The sequence below is a fragment of the Tenrec ecaudatus genome, chromosome 10, assembly GCF_050624435.1.
Source record: "Tenrec ecaudatus isolate mTenEca1 chromosome 10, mTenEca1.hap1, whole genome shotgun sequence".
Taxonomy (NCBI): Eukaryota; Metazoa; Chordata; class Mammalia; order Afrosoricida; family Tenrecidae; genus Tenrec; species Tenrec ecaudatus.
This window is the reverse complement of record NC_134539.1, coordinates 6,264,246-6,279,263: the sequence shown is the minus strand read 5'-3', so window position 1 is coordinate 6,279,263 and position 15,018 is coordinate 6,264,246. Positions and strand designations below refer to the sequence as shown.

At 52.8% G+C, this 15,018-nt stretch overlaps 1 protein-coding gene across 3 annotated transcripts in view; it reads left to right on the top strand.

The window, feature by feature from the left end:
• GLIS3 (GLIS family zinc finger 3) overlaps nt 1–15,018 on the top strand; it is a 439,975-nt gene that overhangs the window by 145,030 nt on the left and 279,927 nt on the right. For 2 of the 3 annotated variants that reach the window (XM_075559880.1, XM_075559878.1), the window contains 2 exons: nt 3,730–3,937; nt 11,813–12,902. In XM_075559880.1, the coding sequence (XP_075415995.1) occupies nt 3,807–3,937; nt 11,813–12,902 (1,221 nt within the window). In that variant the 5' untranslated portion in view covers nt 3,730–3,806. The remainder of the gene's footprint in view (nt 1–3,729; nt 3,938–11,812; nt 12,903–15,018) is intronic. The other variant, XM_075559879.1, reaches the window with a different exon arrangement.

Here is a 15,018-nt window from a genome sequence, read left to right as displayed (position 1 = left end):
TTGTGATTCACATATACACACGCACACACTTCAGCATCGTTTACCCATGTATTTCATTGACCACAGTGCCTTCACTGAGCTGTTCCACCACCGTCACTCTCCACTTCTAAAGCTCTGTCATCCTTCACGGATGCTCAGGGAGCCCCGTCAGCAGCAAGAACTCCCCCTTTCCCTCGCCACCTCTGGAAACGACTAACAAGCTCTGATCACCACACACGTGCCTGTTTGGCATGTTTCATAGAAGCGGACTATTGGTCTTTCTGTGCCTGCCGGGTCCACCCAGCACGTGGTTTTCCTGTGTCCATCCATGTCATAGTGTGTCCCAGGCCTTCCGGTCTCCTTGCCGCTAAGTAATATTCCATTGTGTGAATGGGCCTCATTTTGTTCATCCATTCATCCGTTGATGGACATTTCGTTTGCTTCCACCTTTTGGCTATTTTGAATGGAGCCTCAGCGAACATTTCATTCTCGCACGCTCACGCTGAGCTTCGGTAGGCAGAGCATTGTGCGCTGTGGGCTGGGCCCTGGAGTAGGTGCTGGCAAGGAGAGGCCTCCCATAAGGGCATTGTCTTTACCAAGCTCCAGCTTAAGGGGGAGGGAGAGTCCTGGAAGGCACACAGCTTCCTGAACTGTTCTAGGTCTGAGGCCAATGGGCTTCAGGGAGGGATGGGACTCCAACAGGAGGACTAGGTTAGCTCTACCTAGCAGATATAGGGGTCCCCGGGGGGGGTGGTGTGTGTAACTGAACAGGCTTGGCTACTACCAAAGGGTTGGATTTGGGTCTACCCAGAGATGCCCTGGATGAATGCTTGGCATCCGCTTCCGCAAAACCAGCCCTTGAGAATGTACACGGAGCAGACACATCTCAGATATAGCTTCTGAGATACATACTTCTCAGATACATCTGGGCTCATCATGAGTGGCAGTCTGCTTGGTGACAGTTAACACTGGACCCAGCAGGATGTTCTGGGAGTGGACGTGGATTTTAGAAGAGGTGACCTTTGAGTCAAGACCCGCCCACATGTCTGTAGGTCCTCCCTTGACAGACAGGTGTGAACATCCCCAGAAGAAAGGGCATGGGCAGGTCAAGGGTTACAGGAACCTCGGGGAGCTCTTGTACTGGGATTGCCTCGGTTCTAAGTAGGTGGGTTTTTGTGTCTCATCATCTCTGAAATCTGGACACCACGCACTGGTTTAAGTGGCAGGGCATGTTCCAACCAGTACAGAGAACAGGTACATCCCCACGCCCAGGGCAGCTTAGGTGTGATGCAGCAAGGTACCCATAGCCTTTGCCATCCAAGGGCATTTCTTGCTTGTGCTGTTCCAGCTGCTCACCTGTCCTTGTTTTTGAGGTCGCTATTATGACCTTTTGTTCAGGAGACAGGCATGAAATGACGGAGCTCTTCAAGTGCATACATGACATTGACTTTGACAGACTTCTTAACGGACTTCTTGTTGTTGATTTTAATAGCATTGGCTAGTAGCCACAGAACAAGGGGAGAGAATTCAGGTGTCTTACATACACTCTTGGTTGCTAACCAAAATGCTTTACGCTCTTGGCTGCGAACCAGTGGTTTCTACTTTTGGCTGATGACCAAAAGATTGGTAGGTCAAACTACCCAGTAGCTCCTCCGGAGAAAAACACCCAGTGGTAGGCTCCAGTCAAGTTCACAGCCTAGAAAACCTGATGGCACGATTTTACTCTGTCCTCTCGCGTCGCTTTGAGTTGGGCTCAACTGGGCAGCAGTCAGGAAGGACAAGCGCAGTCGTACAAGGGACCAGGCCAGGAACCATCCTACTGGTTCCATCCAAGGTCAAAGAGAAGTCTTTGAGTGATAAAAACACGTGACGAAGTTAGGCTAACTGAAAGGTTGGCACCCAGAGGAGCTTCTGAGAAAAAGACCTTGTGATCGACTTCTGAGGAAAAAACCAAAAATTCAGTCACTGAAAATTCCGTGGCCCATAGTTCTACTGTGACACACGGAGTGGCCGGGAGTTGGGACTGGCTGAAAGGACAACAGTTCATGAAGCAAGTGGCAGGCGGCTTGCTGGGATTTTGTAGTGATGCTCAATTGATGACGGGTGACCTGAAAATGCGCCCAGCACTCCCAGGGTCAAGACGGGGTCTTGACGGTACATTGCTCATCAGTTATGAAAACAGAGAACAACCCTGACTGTTCTTCAAGTCGCAAGGAGACAGAGGGGCAGACATAGGCTGCAGTGGGTGGGCTGGAGGGGAGGTTCTGCCTTGAGCATCTGGAAACACACACACCCCAAAACCGACAGGAAGGACCGCTAGAGATGATGGTGGAAAGTGTCCAAGAGAGAGACCAAACATCCCAGTGTCCCGGCGCTGTCCCTCGGTCCCATTGTGACCTTGGACAAGTCAGTTACCATGTGGAGTTTGGTTTCCCAGGGAAGTGGACTTGATCAGGGCCCCTGCCAGCGTGACTCTGCCATCATCCCCTTTGAGATGTGATTCCCAAGCGTGAGCTTGGTCAGAGCTCTGGGGTCTTCTGTAGCCTAGGTGTCTTGTGGTCATACGGAAGAGAGTGTTAAAAAACTTGACATGCAAAAAGGCTCCCCCCCCCTTTTTTGGCTATTCATTGAATTTCTGGGAAAATAAAGGAATCATAGCCTCTGAGACTGAGGAAAGTCACAGCGACCTAACCCACTGACTTGGATCCCATACCTCTTAATCAAATAGATGAGGAATTTGGTGAGCGAGTGCCAGAGCTTGACTGGCTGCAAACTGACCTCATGACTATTTTCATTCATTAGAGATGGGGACAGAGTGGCCCTGGACACCCGGCCAACTATTCTGCCAAACAATGGTAGAAAAAGTACGTCCACATAGGAAAAAAATATGTCTGGAATGGTTAGACCATGATTATGATTTTTACTAATGAGTCATGGCTGTGTTTGCCTCTCTCTTCTCCCCTGTCATGCTTCTGTATCGAAGCTGATTCCCATGAGTTTCTCTCTTCTCCGTCTTCTCTTTTAATCCCCCCCCCCTTTGGGCATGTGCCGGATTTCAGTACCCTAGAAGACTGTGATGATTGAGACGGACATTATTACGGCGTCAGAGTGGATAGTTTGCCATACTGTTTTGAGAACAAGTGTTTTGTTTGGAGTTCCTTCCTTGCTTCCAGATGATTATTATTTCTTCTTCTTTCTCCTCCTCCTCTTCTTCCTCTTCTTCTTCCTCCTCCTCCTCCTCCTCCTTCTCTTCTTGAGTCTATGGCCCATATCAATGTACTGAAGTGAAGAGGAAAATTTCAGATTGGAGAGACACCACCACACACCACATCTCTTTTAGGAGACAGTTTGGAAGGCCAGATTGGGAATGTGATAAACCGGTTGGGCAGGCTTTCTCAGCAAGGCCAACTCTGCTGCCGGGCTCAAGGGACTGTCTATTCCAGGAGAGAGCAGAGTTGTTCCAGGTCAGCCCATCTGCCTCCCTCCCACCTTTGACCCTGGACGTTGGTCATTAGGGGCCTCAGTGTGACTGGGCACTTCTCCGTTGACTTAGGACGGGAAGCACCTTTGGTAGGAAGGGTGGTTATGGAAGGATGGGATTCCAGCACTTCCATGGAGGTCAGAGGAGGCTCTGTGGTCCCGTCAATGCCGAGAGACCCCAGGATGAGTCCGGATGTAAGAGGGTGCGTGTGTGTGCTTACTGCTCTCTGGTGAGGGCCACGGAAGCTAATCTGATTCGTTTGTTTTCAGGGGCTCTTGGCTTTGGGTCTCAGTGCAAGTCCATTGGAAAAAGCGGCTGCAACAATCTAGTGGTCACCAGCAGTGCCATGATGGTTCAGCGACTGGGACCCATGTCACCGCCAGCAGACCAGGTCTCGACTGCCCGAAACCCGATCAGTCCTAGCTCCCAGAGGGCGGTGAATGCAGGCAGACTCAACATACCTCCTCCAGATACCAGGTCTCGCTTTATTATTTATTATTATTGTCTGCTTTTTTGTGCTCGAACCATAGTATGGGTGAGTGTTTTTCTGTTCCAGCGCACGCGCGCGCGCACACACACACACACACACCTCACACTTTGTAGGAAAACATGTTTGAGGACCACGTAAGTACAAAGCTATCATCTTCCTTGGGAGGAATGCATGGCTCCAAAACTACCTGTCCTGTGGTGGAAGGAACCCTAGTGGCACAGGGGATTGAGCACCGGCCTCCTGGGTGAAGGTTGGCAGTTCTAATCCACTAGCCGCTCCGATGGGGAAGGATGCGGCGGTCTGTCCCCATAATGTTACGCTGGCTGGGAAGCCCAAAGGAGCGGTTCTCATCTGTCCTACAGGCTTGCTGGGAGTTGGCACGTCAGTCTTGGGGCCTGAGCAAAATGAAGGCTCCATTTGAGACCCTGGACTTGGTGGGGGGGGGTGTCAAAGTCCAGGGTGTCCCTTTGCCAGAGCTCCTGTGGCTAAGGAACTAGAGCCAGTATCCGGACTCTCTGACCTGCCCCGTGTTCAGGGTGTACCTTGTAGACTGTCTGGCCACTGCACTGTCTGTTTTGTCTGCCCCACCACCTCTCTACCCACTTGTGTATTAAGTTCTGAAAGAGGCCTGGTGGGGTGCTGTGGGTAAGCATTGGACTGCTAACTACAAGGTCAGCGGTTCCAACCCACCAGCTGCCCCTTTGCAGAAAGATGAGGCTGTCTGCTCCAGCAGAGATCTACGGGCAGGAAACCCTGTATGTAGGGGGCTAAGACTTGGAGTGGACTCCTGGCAGTGGGTTAGGATTTGCTTGGGGAGGCTCCCTGGTGGTGCAGTGAGTTTTACAGAAGCAGATCAGGGGATCTGGCTGTGAGGCTGCCTCCCCCACCCGCACACCCTCCTCAGCCTGCCCTTTGAGCAAATCACTGCCCCTGCAGGCCCCTCCTTGTGGACGCCTTAGTGCTGAGCAAGCCTTTCGGAGGAGAGCTTGAAGAGTCAGATTTCTCAAGGTCAACACCAATGATGGCGGCTTACAGCCAAAATACCATGCCGTGGAGAGTGCCTAGTTTCTTGGTTGAGTCGGTGTCTTTCCACTTCCAGAGCACTTTCTTCTGGGAGAAACACAATCCTGAGTGTCTGCTCCTCAGCCCTGTTCTGAGGAGCCCTGGTGGCTCACCCAAGGGTCCAGGACTCCAACCCACGGGGGGCTCTGCAGGAGAAAGGCCTGCTGTCCAATGACAGCCAGGGAACGCTGGTGGGGCCGCTCTGCTCTCTTCTCTCTCTCTCTCTCTCTCTCTCTCTCTCTCTCTCTCTCTCTCTCTCTCTCTCTCTCTCTCTCTCTCTTTCCCCCCCTCCCCCCGCTGTGAGGTGGAATCCACTTGCCTTGGAGAGATCAAGTTCAGCAGCCCAGGCCCGCTGTCACGGTGACTGCTCTATGCTTCTGTTCCTTATCTGCGGCCATGGAACCACACAGCTTGGTCTTGCGTTTCTAGACTCTCATGGCTTCATTGCCTCTTTCTCGTCCCTCAGTTCCTGCCCCCCACCCCCACTCCCATCTCTTTGCTGTCCTCCTAGCTGTGACTTGAGACTCAGGAATCAGACCTCTGGGATCTTTAAAAAATTTTTTCCCATTAATGCCAATTTTTTTTTTCTGAGACAGAAACTTATTTCCTACCTGAGACTCTTTGCCATGGGAAGCCTCTCACCGTCTCCCCTCGGTGATTGTGCCTTGAGGCACATCTCAGACTTGCTGAGTGTCACATGTGAAATGAGCTGTGCTCACCGGGCAAGTGTCAGTGGGACATCTCCGCTTCCTGTCTGCCACAGCCAGCCCGTGCCTCGGAGGCAGAGTGCCCTCGTTACTGGAGAAGCTGCCGTTAGGCCTGGTACAAGCTGCCTGAGCCACATACGTGCCCAAGCACACCCTCTCGTGGGGTCGCCCGGGAAGGCTTATTACCGCAGCGCTTTCCGGCAGAGCTGGCTCCTTCACATAATCGAATATTCGTGAGAGAAAGGCCAGATCTTCAGGATGTGCAGCTAGCTGTTTTTGACTGTCTTCTGCAAGCTCTTCTATGAAAATAGGATTTTTTCCTCCTCCTCTTCCTCCTTCTTGAAGACCCAAGGGCAAGGAGTTGGGGATTGGCCTGAACTTTGTCTTGAACTTTGTTTTAGCTCTCGAGAAACGGTCGTATCTGTTTGTGATCTTTCAGTTAGTCCACGTGCCCCATCCCGGCAGATCTGTGTGTGATCTATAGGTTAGTCCACGTGCCCCATCCTGGCAGATCTGTGTGTGATCTATAGGTTAGTCCACGTGCCCCATCCCGGCAGATCTGTGTGTGATCTATAGGATAGTCCACGTGCCCCATCCCGGCAGATCTGTGTGTGATCTATAGGTTAGTCCATGTGCCCCATCCCAGCAGATCTGTGTGTGATCTATAGGTTAGTCCACGTGCCCCATCCTGGCAGATCTGTGTGTGATCTATAGGTTAGTCCATGTGCCCCATCCCAGCAGATCGGTTTGTGATCTTTAAGTTAGTCCACGTGCCCCGTCCCAGCAGAGCACGTTTAAGCTGTGCCAGCTCATCCGGGAGCCATTCGACCCTCCAGAGATAAAGGGAGGCTGGGAGGTGGGGTGTGGGGAGATTGGGCTTTGTGTTGTTTCGAAGGAGGGCATGGTGGGTGCTGGGGCAGGAGAGGACGCGGGAGATGGCCACCCCATGCTGAGCCTTATTGTACAGGCTGTGGGTAAAAGGATCAACTTCATGTAAAGCTACACTCTAAAAACTACTCATTTCCCCCCATTATCAATGCCGTCCTTTATCGTGATGGAAAGCTTCCTGCTGGGTGGCATGGATGCATACAAAACTCCAAACCAAACCCACTGCCATGGCGTCCGTTCTGACTTCTAGCGACCCAGCAGGACAGGGTAGGAGTGCCGCCGGGTTTCTGAGACTGACTTCAAGATCTTACGAGTGGGGGTGCTGATGGTAAGGCTGGAGTTGGAAACCATCAGCCCGGGCTCTGCAGGAGAAAGACGAGGCTTCCTGCTCCCAGGAAGGGTCACAGACTCAGAAACCCACAGGGGCAGCTCCACCCTGTCCTAGCAGGTCTAGGACTTAGAACCAAGTCGAATAGGGGCAGTGAGTGAGTGCATGTGTGTATGTGTAATTTTAGAGAGTTTTATTCTTTGTAAAACAGGTTTTACTTATTTCGCAGGTCATATCAAGTGAGAGGGAGTGTCTAGGGCAGCGGTTCTCAACTTGTGGGTCACGACCCCTTTGGGGGTGGGGGGGGTGGTGGTGGTGTCGAACGACACTTTCACAGGGGTTGCCCAATTCATAACAGTAGCAAAATGACAGTGATGAAGTAGCGACAAAATATGACTGGGGGTCACCACCACGAGGAAGTGTATGAAAGGTAGCGGCCTGAGGCAGGTTGAGAACCACTGCTCTCGGGGAGGGCTTGGCAAGCTGCAAGGGTTTATTCTCTATTAACCGTGAGTTTTGAAGAGGCTTTTGGCTCCCGTAAAGAGTTACTGTCCTGGAAACCCACTGGGGTAGTTCCACCCTGTCCTCTAGGGTTGCTGGGGTCAGGATCCCCTTGGTGGCAGAGCGTTTGGTTTGGCTTGAGGATGTTTCTGGTTACAGCCAAGTGGAAGGTCAGGGACCAAGAGGAACACCCTCCAGGAGATGGATTGACTCAGTGGCTTTGACCATGGGCTCTGTTACAGCCGGGACTGGGAGGACGGCACGGGGCTGGACAGCGGTGTTCCTTCTACTGTACGTAGAGAAACCGACTGTCCAGCACCCCCTGGCCTGGCAACATGATGTGTCTGAAAATCTGCTGGCGAGATAGAAAACCTTCCTTTCCTGGAAGGGCATTGGAATGTACGGAGGAAGAATGCAAACACCGAGGCCTGCATCTAGCGGTGCAGCAAGCTGGGTCCTGCGGCGACACACACCATCCACACACTTGACCGCTCACCGGAAGGTTGAAGGTTCGCGTCCATCCAGAGGCACCTGAGAAGAGAGGCCTGGTGATCCCATTCTGCTGGAAACCCGAAGGGGCTCCTTTCTACTCGGACACACGCCGGATCGCCGCGAGCCACAGCCGACTGGGCTAAGTAGAATGTGAGGAGACTGAGAAGCAGCTCTCACCCCTGGAACAAGCAAACAGGTGCCAGAAGAGACGGTTCTCCCCACATCATACCAGACTTCCACGAGGAAGACGCTCAAAGACAGACGAAGACGCGAGCCGACATCCTGGGTCAAGATGGATAACGTCCCGGGCACGGTGACCACAAGGCCATCAGCCGCCCTACTGGAGAAAGAGGAGCCTTTACTCCTCCCGCCCGGGCAGAGGTGCAGTCCCAGAAGCCCACAGGGGCAGTTCTGCTCTGCTCTGCAGGGCACCATGGGTCACAACTGACGCGCTGGCAGTAGGTTCTTGTTTTGTTTTTTTTAAAAAGTCTGGCTTTCCCTGACAATGACCAGCCATTTAGAGCCCTTGTAAAAAGCTGACTCTTCAGACCTCTGCTCCGGCCACACCCTGGCTCTCTGTGTCCCCAAAACCTTCAGCAGCTCCACGGCTGGGGAGCAAGGCCCGTGGCCGCTGCCTCACCTGTGTGCGTGGACACCCTTCTTGATTACTTGGACCAGAAAGCCACCTCTTGTGTGTCCGGGAAAGGGACTTGAAGGTCCGTGTTATTCCATCATCTGTAGCTCAGCACTGGGGTCTGCGGGGATGGATACCTGCTGTCCGTGACCACAGGAAACGGAAACCCGGCCCAGAAGCCAGGCTGAGGCCAGCAATGCGCTCCAGTCTGCTGTATCAAGAAAAGACAAAAGGATTGCTGTCACGGTCACGGGGTATCAACACCTGCCCTGCTTGTCACCAGGGATCCCCCTTCCATTCTAGAGAACCATTGCATGGGTCAAACTAGCACCACTTCTAGGCTGTGAGGCGGGGTCCCCAGATGGCCTCTTACTGATGACTCAGGCTCAATGAGCAGGAGGCCCCGTGGGGCTGCTTCTGTCCGCCACACCTGGCTATAGTACACATCTGGGAAGAGTCAGCCCGTCCTGTTGCAAGAGAGCCCTTTGATGACCGCCTAGTGATCTCGCAGAAAGCAGGCAGAAAGGCCCGCATTCTAGATGCGCCCGTCTCCGAGCCAACAAGCACACGCTGTCCAGCCTGTTGGTGACAGCGTTTCCAAGAGCCTCAGGAAGACACGGGGCTCGCCCCTTGCATCCCACGTCAGGTGCGAAATACAGGATGTCAGAGTGAGATAAAAAATAATTGTCATGTGCACTGGCCTGCTTCAGGTCAGCTGTTCGAAGCCCCCAGCCGCCCCTGGGGAGGAAGACGGGGCACTCTGTTAACTCTCTGAAAGCGTTATAATCTCGTAAGGTCCCAGGGAGGTTCAACGTGTTCCATAGGGTCTCTGCGAAATGAGTTGTAGAGTGAGAACTGCTTCTCAACCCATTCTGACTGGCGATGCCCCGATGTGACTCCAAAGTGGGACTTTGAACAGGCGGGAAGAGCCAGAGGGAAACTGTTAGAAATATGTTTGTTGCCAACTTCCTTTTGTTCCTACGTGGAAGTAAGGGCTCATGGGAAACTCAAGACTGGCGAGTGCCGTTGAAACTCCAGCCCGAATGAAGGTCAGCCGTTTGGACCCAACAGCCCCTCTGCATCAGGAAGAAGAGGCTGTCTGCGCCCCCGCCCGGGCCTGTGCCCGTCAATATTTATGGTCTCAGAAACCGCTGGGGTTTGAAGCTCTGCTCAGTCCTTGGGGGTTGGGGGGGGGGGTGTTGTTGAGTCGGAATCGGCTCCCTGGCAGCGGGTGGGTGCTGCAGCCCGGAGGCTCAGGCCCAGCGATGACTCCTGTTAGTGCCTCCACCCCTGTGTGCCCCTCAAGAAAAGTGCCGAGTCCGTCCCGACTCCCCTCACCGTGACTCCAGGTGTGCCGAGGAGAACCGCTCCGGGGGTCCCAAAGGCGAGGCCTCATGGAAGCAGGTGACCGGGCTTTTATTCTCGGGGCCCCAGGGTGGGCTTGAACCAGCAGCCGACTGGTTCTGAAGACGCAGGGGAGTCTTTCCACATTACAGTTGTCCTGTGATTTTTTTTTCTTTTCAATTTCCTGGAATGATTTGATGTTATGATTGGCAGGGGGCCAACAGCACTCGTTGTTCTCTTACGGAAAAAAAAACCCAACACAACAAAACTTGCAAATTCTTTAAGATCAGTAAAACTGAGTCATGAGATTACTCTGTGGTCCCCTGATTCCCTGTGCGTGTTGGAGACTTCAGTTTTTCTTTTTTCTTTTTTTCTGGCTGAAGCATGGCTTTGTGTTTTACTTCGCCAAGTGGAGTTGGCTTGAAAGCTGGGACTGGGCGTAGGCTAGACTTTCTCTCTTTTCTTGAGCTGCGTATTATTGTACAGCATGCTCACACAAACACCAGAACCTCAAACTCGCTGCCACCGAGTCAATGCTGACTCTCCGTGACCCTGAAGGACAGGTGGAACTGCCCTGGGGTTTTCTAGGACTAACTCTTTGCGGGAGTAGAAAGCTCTGGCTTTATCCCTTGCAGTGTATGGTGGTTTTGAACTACTGAACTTAAGGTTAGCAGCTTAAAGCATAAACTGTGTCACACATCTCTCACCGCCTTCAAATCGATGCTGTCTCATAGTGACCCTACAGGACATGTAAGAACTACCCCTGTGAGTTTTCGAGACTGTAACTCTTTAAAAGAAATTTTTTTATTGGGGGCTCGTACAACTCTTACCACAATCCATCCATCCATCCACTGTGACAAGCACATTTATACATTTGTTGCCATCATCATTCTCAAAACATTTTCTTTCCTCTTGAGCCCTTGGTATCAGCTCCTCATTTCCCCCCTCCCTCCCTCCCCCACCCTTCCCACCCTCCTTCCCTCCCTCACCGTTGATAATTTATAAATTATTATTATTTTTTCATGCCTTACACTGACTGTCTAATGTCTCCCCTCACACACTTTTCTGTTGTCCATCCCCCAGGGAAGGGGTTATATGTAGATCCTGATGATTGGTTCCCGCTTTCTCACCCACCTTCCCCTTATCCTCCTGGTATCTCTACTCTCATTATTGGCCCTGAGGGGTTTATCTGCCCCGAATTTCATGTGTTTCCAGCTCCTATCTGTACCAGTGTACATCCTCTGATCTAGCCGGATTTATAAGGTAGAATCAGGATCATGATAGTGCGGGGGTAGGGTGGGTGGGGGTGGGGTGGGGAGAAAGCATTAAAGAACTAGAGGCAAGTTGTATGTTTCATCTTTGCTACACTGTACCCTGACTGGCTCGTCTCCTTCCCCCGACCCTTCTGTAAGGGGGTGTCCAAGACTGTACCTCTTTAGGGGCATAGAAAGCCCTGTCTTTCTCCTGCAGAGTAGCTAGTGGTTTCAAACTGCCAACCTCTCGCACACAGTAGGTGCTTAATAAATACCTACTGATCTGGGTTGGTAAGGGATTATTCCCCCAGGTCTCTTAAGTGCTCCCCATTTAAAAATATTTAAAAATAAAGCCAGGACTATTTATTATCATTAAAGTATTAAGATTATTTATTACAATAGCTCTTTTGTTTTATGAGCCTCACGAGCATTAGCCCTTACTGTTCTTCTTGGTAAAATGTGATTTACCTGGAACTGAAAGCCTTGAATTTTATCTTAGCCAAAGAATGTGTGTTTAGCCGAGAGTGTCATTAGGGGAAACACTTAAGGGATTGTCCATGCAGTGTTCTTTCGGCTCTTAAGCAATGTCTGTCCTGCTAAAATGTTTGTCTTTTGTCTTTGTTTCCCTCTCCTCCCTCTGGCTGCGGCTCCAGGTCCCTTATTTCACGTGAACCCCTGGCGGCCTCCACTCTGAACCTGACCGAGAGTCAGGCTGCGCTGAGCGTTAAACAGGAGTGGTCCCACGGCTACCGGCCCCTGCCCTCGCTCCCCTCCAGCCACGGCTCGCAGAACGGCGCTGACCTCGGGGACATCCTGGGCCTCCCCCCTGGGACGGCCATGTCCAGCAGCAGCATCTCCACTTCACTGCCGCCCTACCTGTTCGGCATGGAGGGCAGCCACTCCCCGTACCCCAGCCCCCGACATGCGTCCACCAGGTCCCACCCGTCCCGCTCCAAGAAGAGGACCCTGTCGCTGTCCCCGCTGTCCGATGGCAGCATCGGGATTGACTTCAACACCATTATCCGCACCTCACCCACCTCCCTGGTGGCGTACATCAACGGCTCCAGGGCCTCTCCGGCCAATACGTCCCCACAGCCCGAGGTCTATGGTCACTTTCTGGGAGTGCGTGGCAGCTGCATCCCCCCGCCGTGCTCCGTGCCGGGTGGCCAGAAGGGTCTGGTGGTTGCCAGTGGTGGCCTGGCACACCCGGCCTACGGGGAGGATGGCGTGGCTGAGTCCGAGCGCATGCAGCAGCTGGAGCACGGAGGCCTGCAGGCTGACCTGGTGGGCAACATGGTGGTGCAGCTCGGCCAACCCGCTGGCCTGCTGAAGACTGAGAGCCTGGATGACTTCCAGAGGGGCCCCCTGGACCTGCCCTCGGCACCCCCTCTCCCTCCCCAAGGCCCCCCGCCACCCTACCATGCCCATCCGCACCTTCACCACCAAGATCTGGGCCCCCACGGCCAGCCGCTGCCCCTGCCCCAGGCCACCTTGGAGGAGGATGGGGACATGGACGAGCTTGGGGACAGGCACTGTTGCCACTGGATAGACTGCAGCGCCCTGTACGACCAGCAGGAGGAGCTGGTGCGGCACATCGAGAAGGTCCACATCGACCAGCGGAAGGGCGAAGACTTCACGTGCTTCTGGGCCGGCTGTCCCCGCAGGTACAAGCCCTTCAATGCCCGCTACAAGCTGCTCATCCACATGCGAGTCCACTCCGGGGAGAAGCCCAACAAGTGCACGGTGAGTTTACGCAGCCCGAGGCTGTGTGCAGGAAGGCCTGGCTTGCTTTCCCAGGCTTGCCAAGTTCTGCCCAGACATGGGTGGCGGGGTGGTTGGGGGGGGGGGGTGGCAGACTTCCACACGGAATTCGAATGCCAGCTTTCTCTTCTGTTCTGGGGCGGGGCTTGTTCAGTCTTGGTGGCTGCGGTCTGTAGCCACTGGTGGGTTGATCATTGCAGAGGTACGTGGCCTCCCCATTGTGGCAGGAGGGGTGGGTCCACCACCCTGGAACTGTGGTCCACTAAGGCACCAGCGTCAGGTTTTTGAAACACTCCAGGCTGTGCAGGAGCAGACACACATGCGCGCGCTGTGCCACCGACTCCCATCCCCTCTTTTCTGAAGCAGGCATGATCTCTGTGGTCTTCCCGTCTCTCCCAGCAGTGCCCGGATAGCCGGGCTGGAAACCTGGGTGGTTATGTATGCTCTTTGGAAAGGGGCGAGCCCATGTGAACGTGGGGTCGTGTACACCCACATGTCTTTCAGGGTTGTAAGCTCACCAAGGGGGGTGTCGTTATTGTTGTTGTTAGGTGCAATCCAGAAGGTTCCAACACATATTGACCCTAATGTCCAACACAAGGACACGCTGCCTGGTCGGTGCCGTCCTCACAACGATTCTCCCGTTTGAGCTCATTGGTGCAGCCACTGTGTCTGTCTGTCTTGCCGAAGGTCGTCTTCTTTTTCGTTGCCCTGATACTGTACCATGCATGGTGTCCTCCTCCAGGGACTGGTCTCTCCTGACAGCAGGGAGAGCAGAGTGAAAGCACACTGAGGCTGCAATCACGAGAGCTCCTCTTGTTTTAAGGAGGGGGAGTTTTACGGGGCAGTGTCCACGTGACCCTATGTGAGGCCGCGACCCACAGCAGTGGACAGCAGTGTACCCCAAAGTGGGCTATCCTGCCTCTGGGCGGCCCATCGGGATGATGGTGGAGGAGGCGGGCATGATACTGCACAAGCAGATACCTACACTTTATGTTGGATAATGAGCTATAGTATAAAAATTTGTGTTGGGGAAGCTGAGTAATTTTTTTTTTCTGAAAAAGGAGCAGTAGCCAAATAGGTTGAGGGAAATCTATGGTTTAGAGCAGGGGTAGGGGATCTTTTTTCTGCCGAGGGCCATCTGGGTATTTATAACGCCATTTGAATTTCATCACATCATTTCACTGACTGACTTACTCCTAACATGAGGGCTGCAACCCTCATGGCATTGTGTTCCGTGCTGGGCTGCTAACTGCATGGTCAGCAGTTCTAAACCACTGCATGAAGAGTTGCGGTCTTGGTTCTACCCTCCCCTATATATGTAGGGTCTCTCTGCCGGGATGGACTCAATGCCAGTGAGTGAATGTGAGGGCGCGAACTGCTTCTCCCCTGGGGAGGTAGCTGGTATTGGTAGTTGGTATTGATGACTGTGTGTGTGATGGTAGCTGGTATTGATGACTGTGTGCGTGTGATGGTAGCTGGTATTGATGACTGTGTGTGTGATGGTAGCTGGTATTGATGACTGTGTGTGTGATGGTAGCTGGTATTGATGACTGTGTGTGTGATGGTAGCTGGTATTGATGACTGTGTGCGTGTGATGGTAGTTGGTATTGATGACTGTGTGTGTGATGGTAGCTGGTATTGATGACTGTGTGCATGTGATGGTAGCTGGTATTGATGACTTTGTGCGTGTGATGGTAGCTGGCATTGATGACTTTGAAAGCTTTATTTAGCTTTGGGCCAGGTGTTTCCCATCATTGGTTTAGAGGGAGAACAATATTTCCTACAGTTTCAAATCTGAGCGTGCTAGGCACTCGCCAGGTTTTGAACATACTACAGATTCCCAGTGGCACGAAAAGCATCTGTTGTTTGGGAAAGGTTCACCTTGGGGCTGTGGTTACCGGCCCCCATCCCTAGAGCCCCTTTTTTCTACAGCACATCCAAATGATAAAGACTTTGAACCAAGTGTATGCTGGACTGGAGGTTGGCCAAGTTGTCTGATTCAGGTCAAGGCCACTCAAACAGGTGACTGGTGTAATACAGGTATTAGAAGCACTTTAGCTCTGTCCACTGGAGTGGTGGATTTAAAAAAAATTTTTTT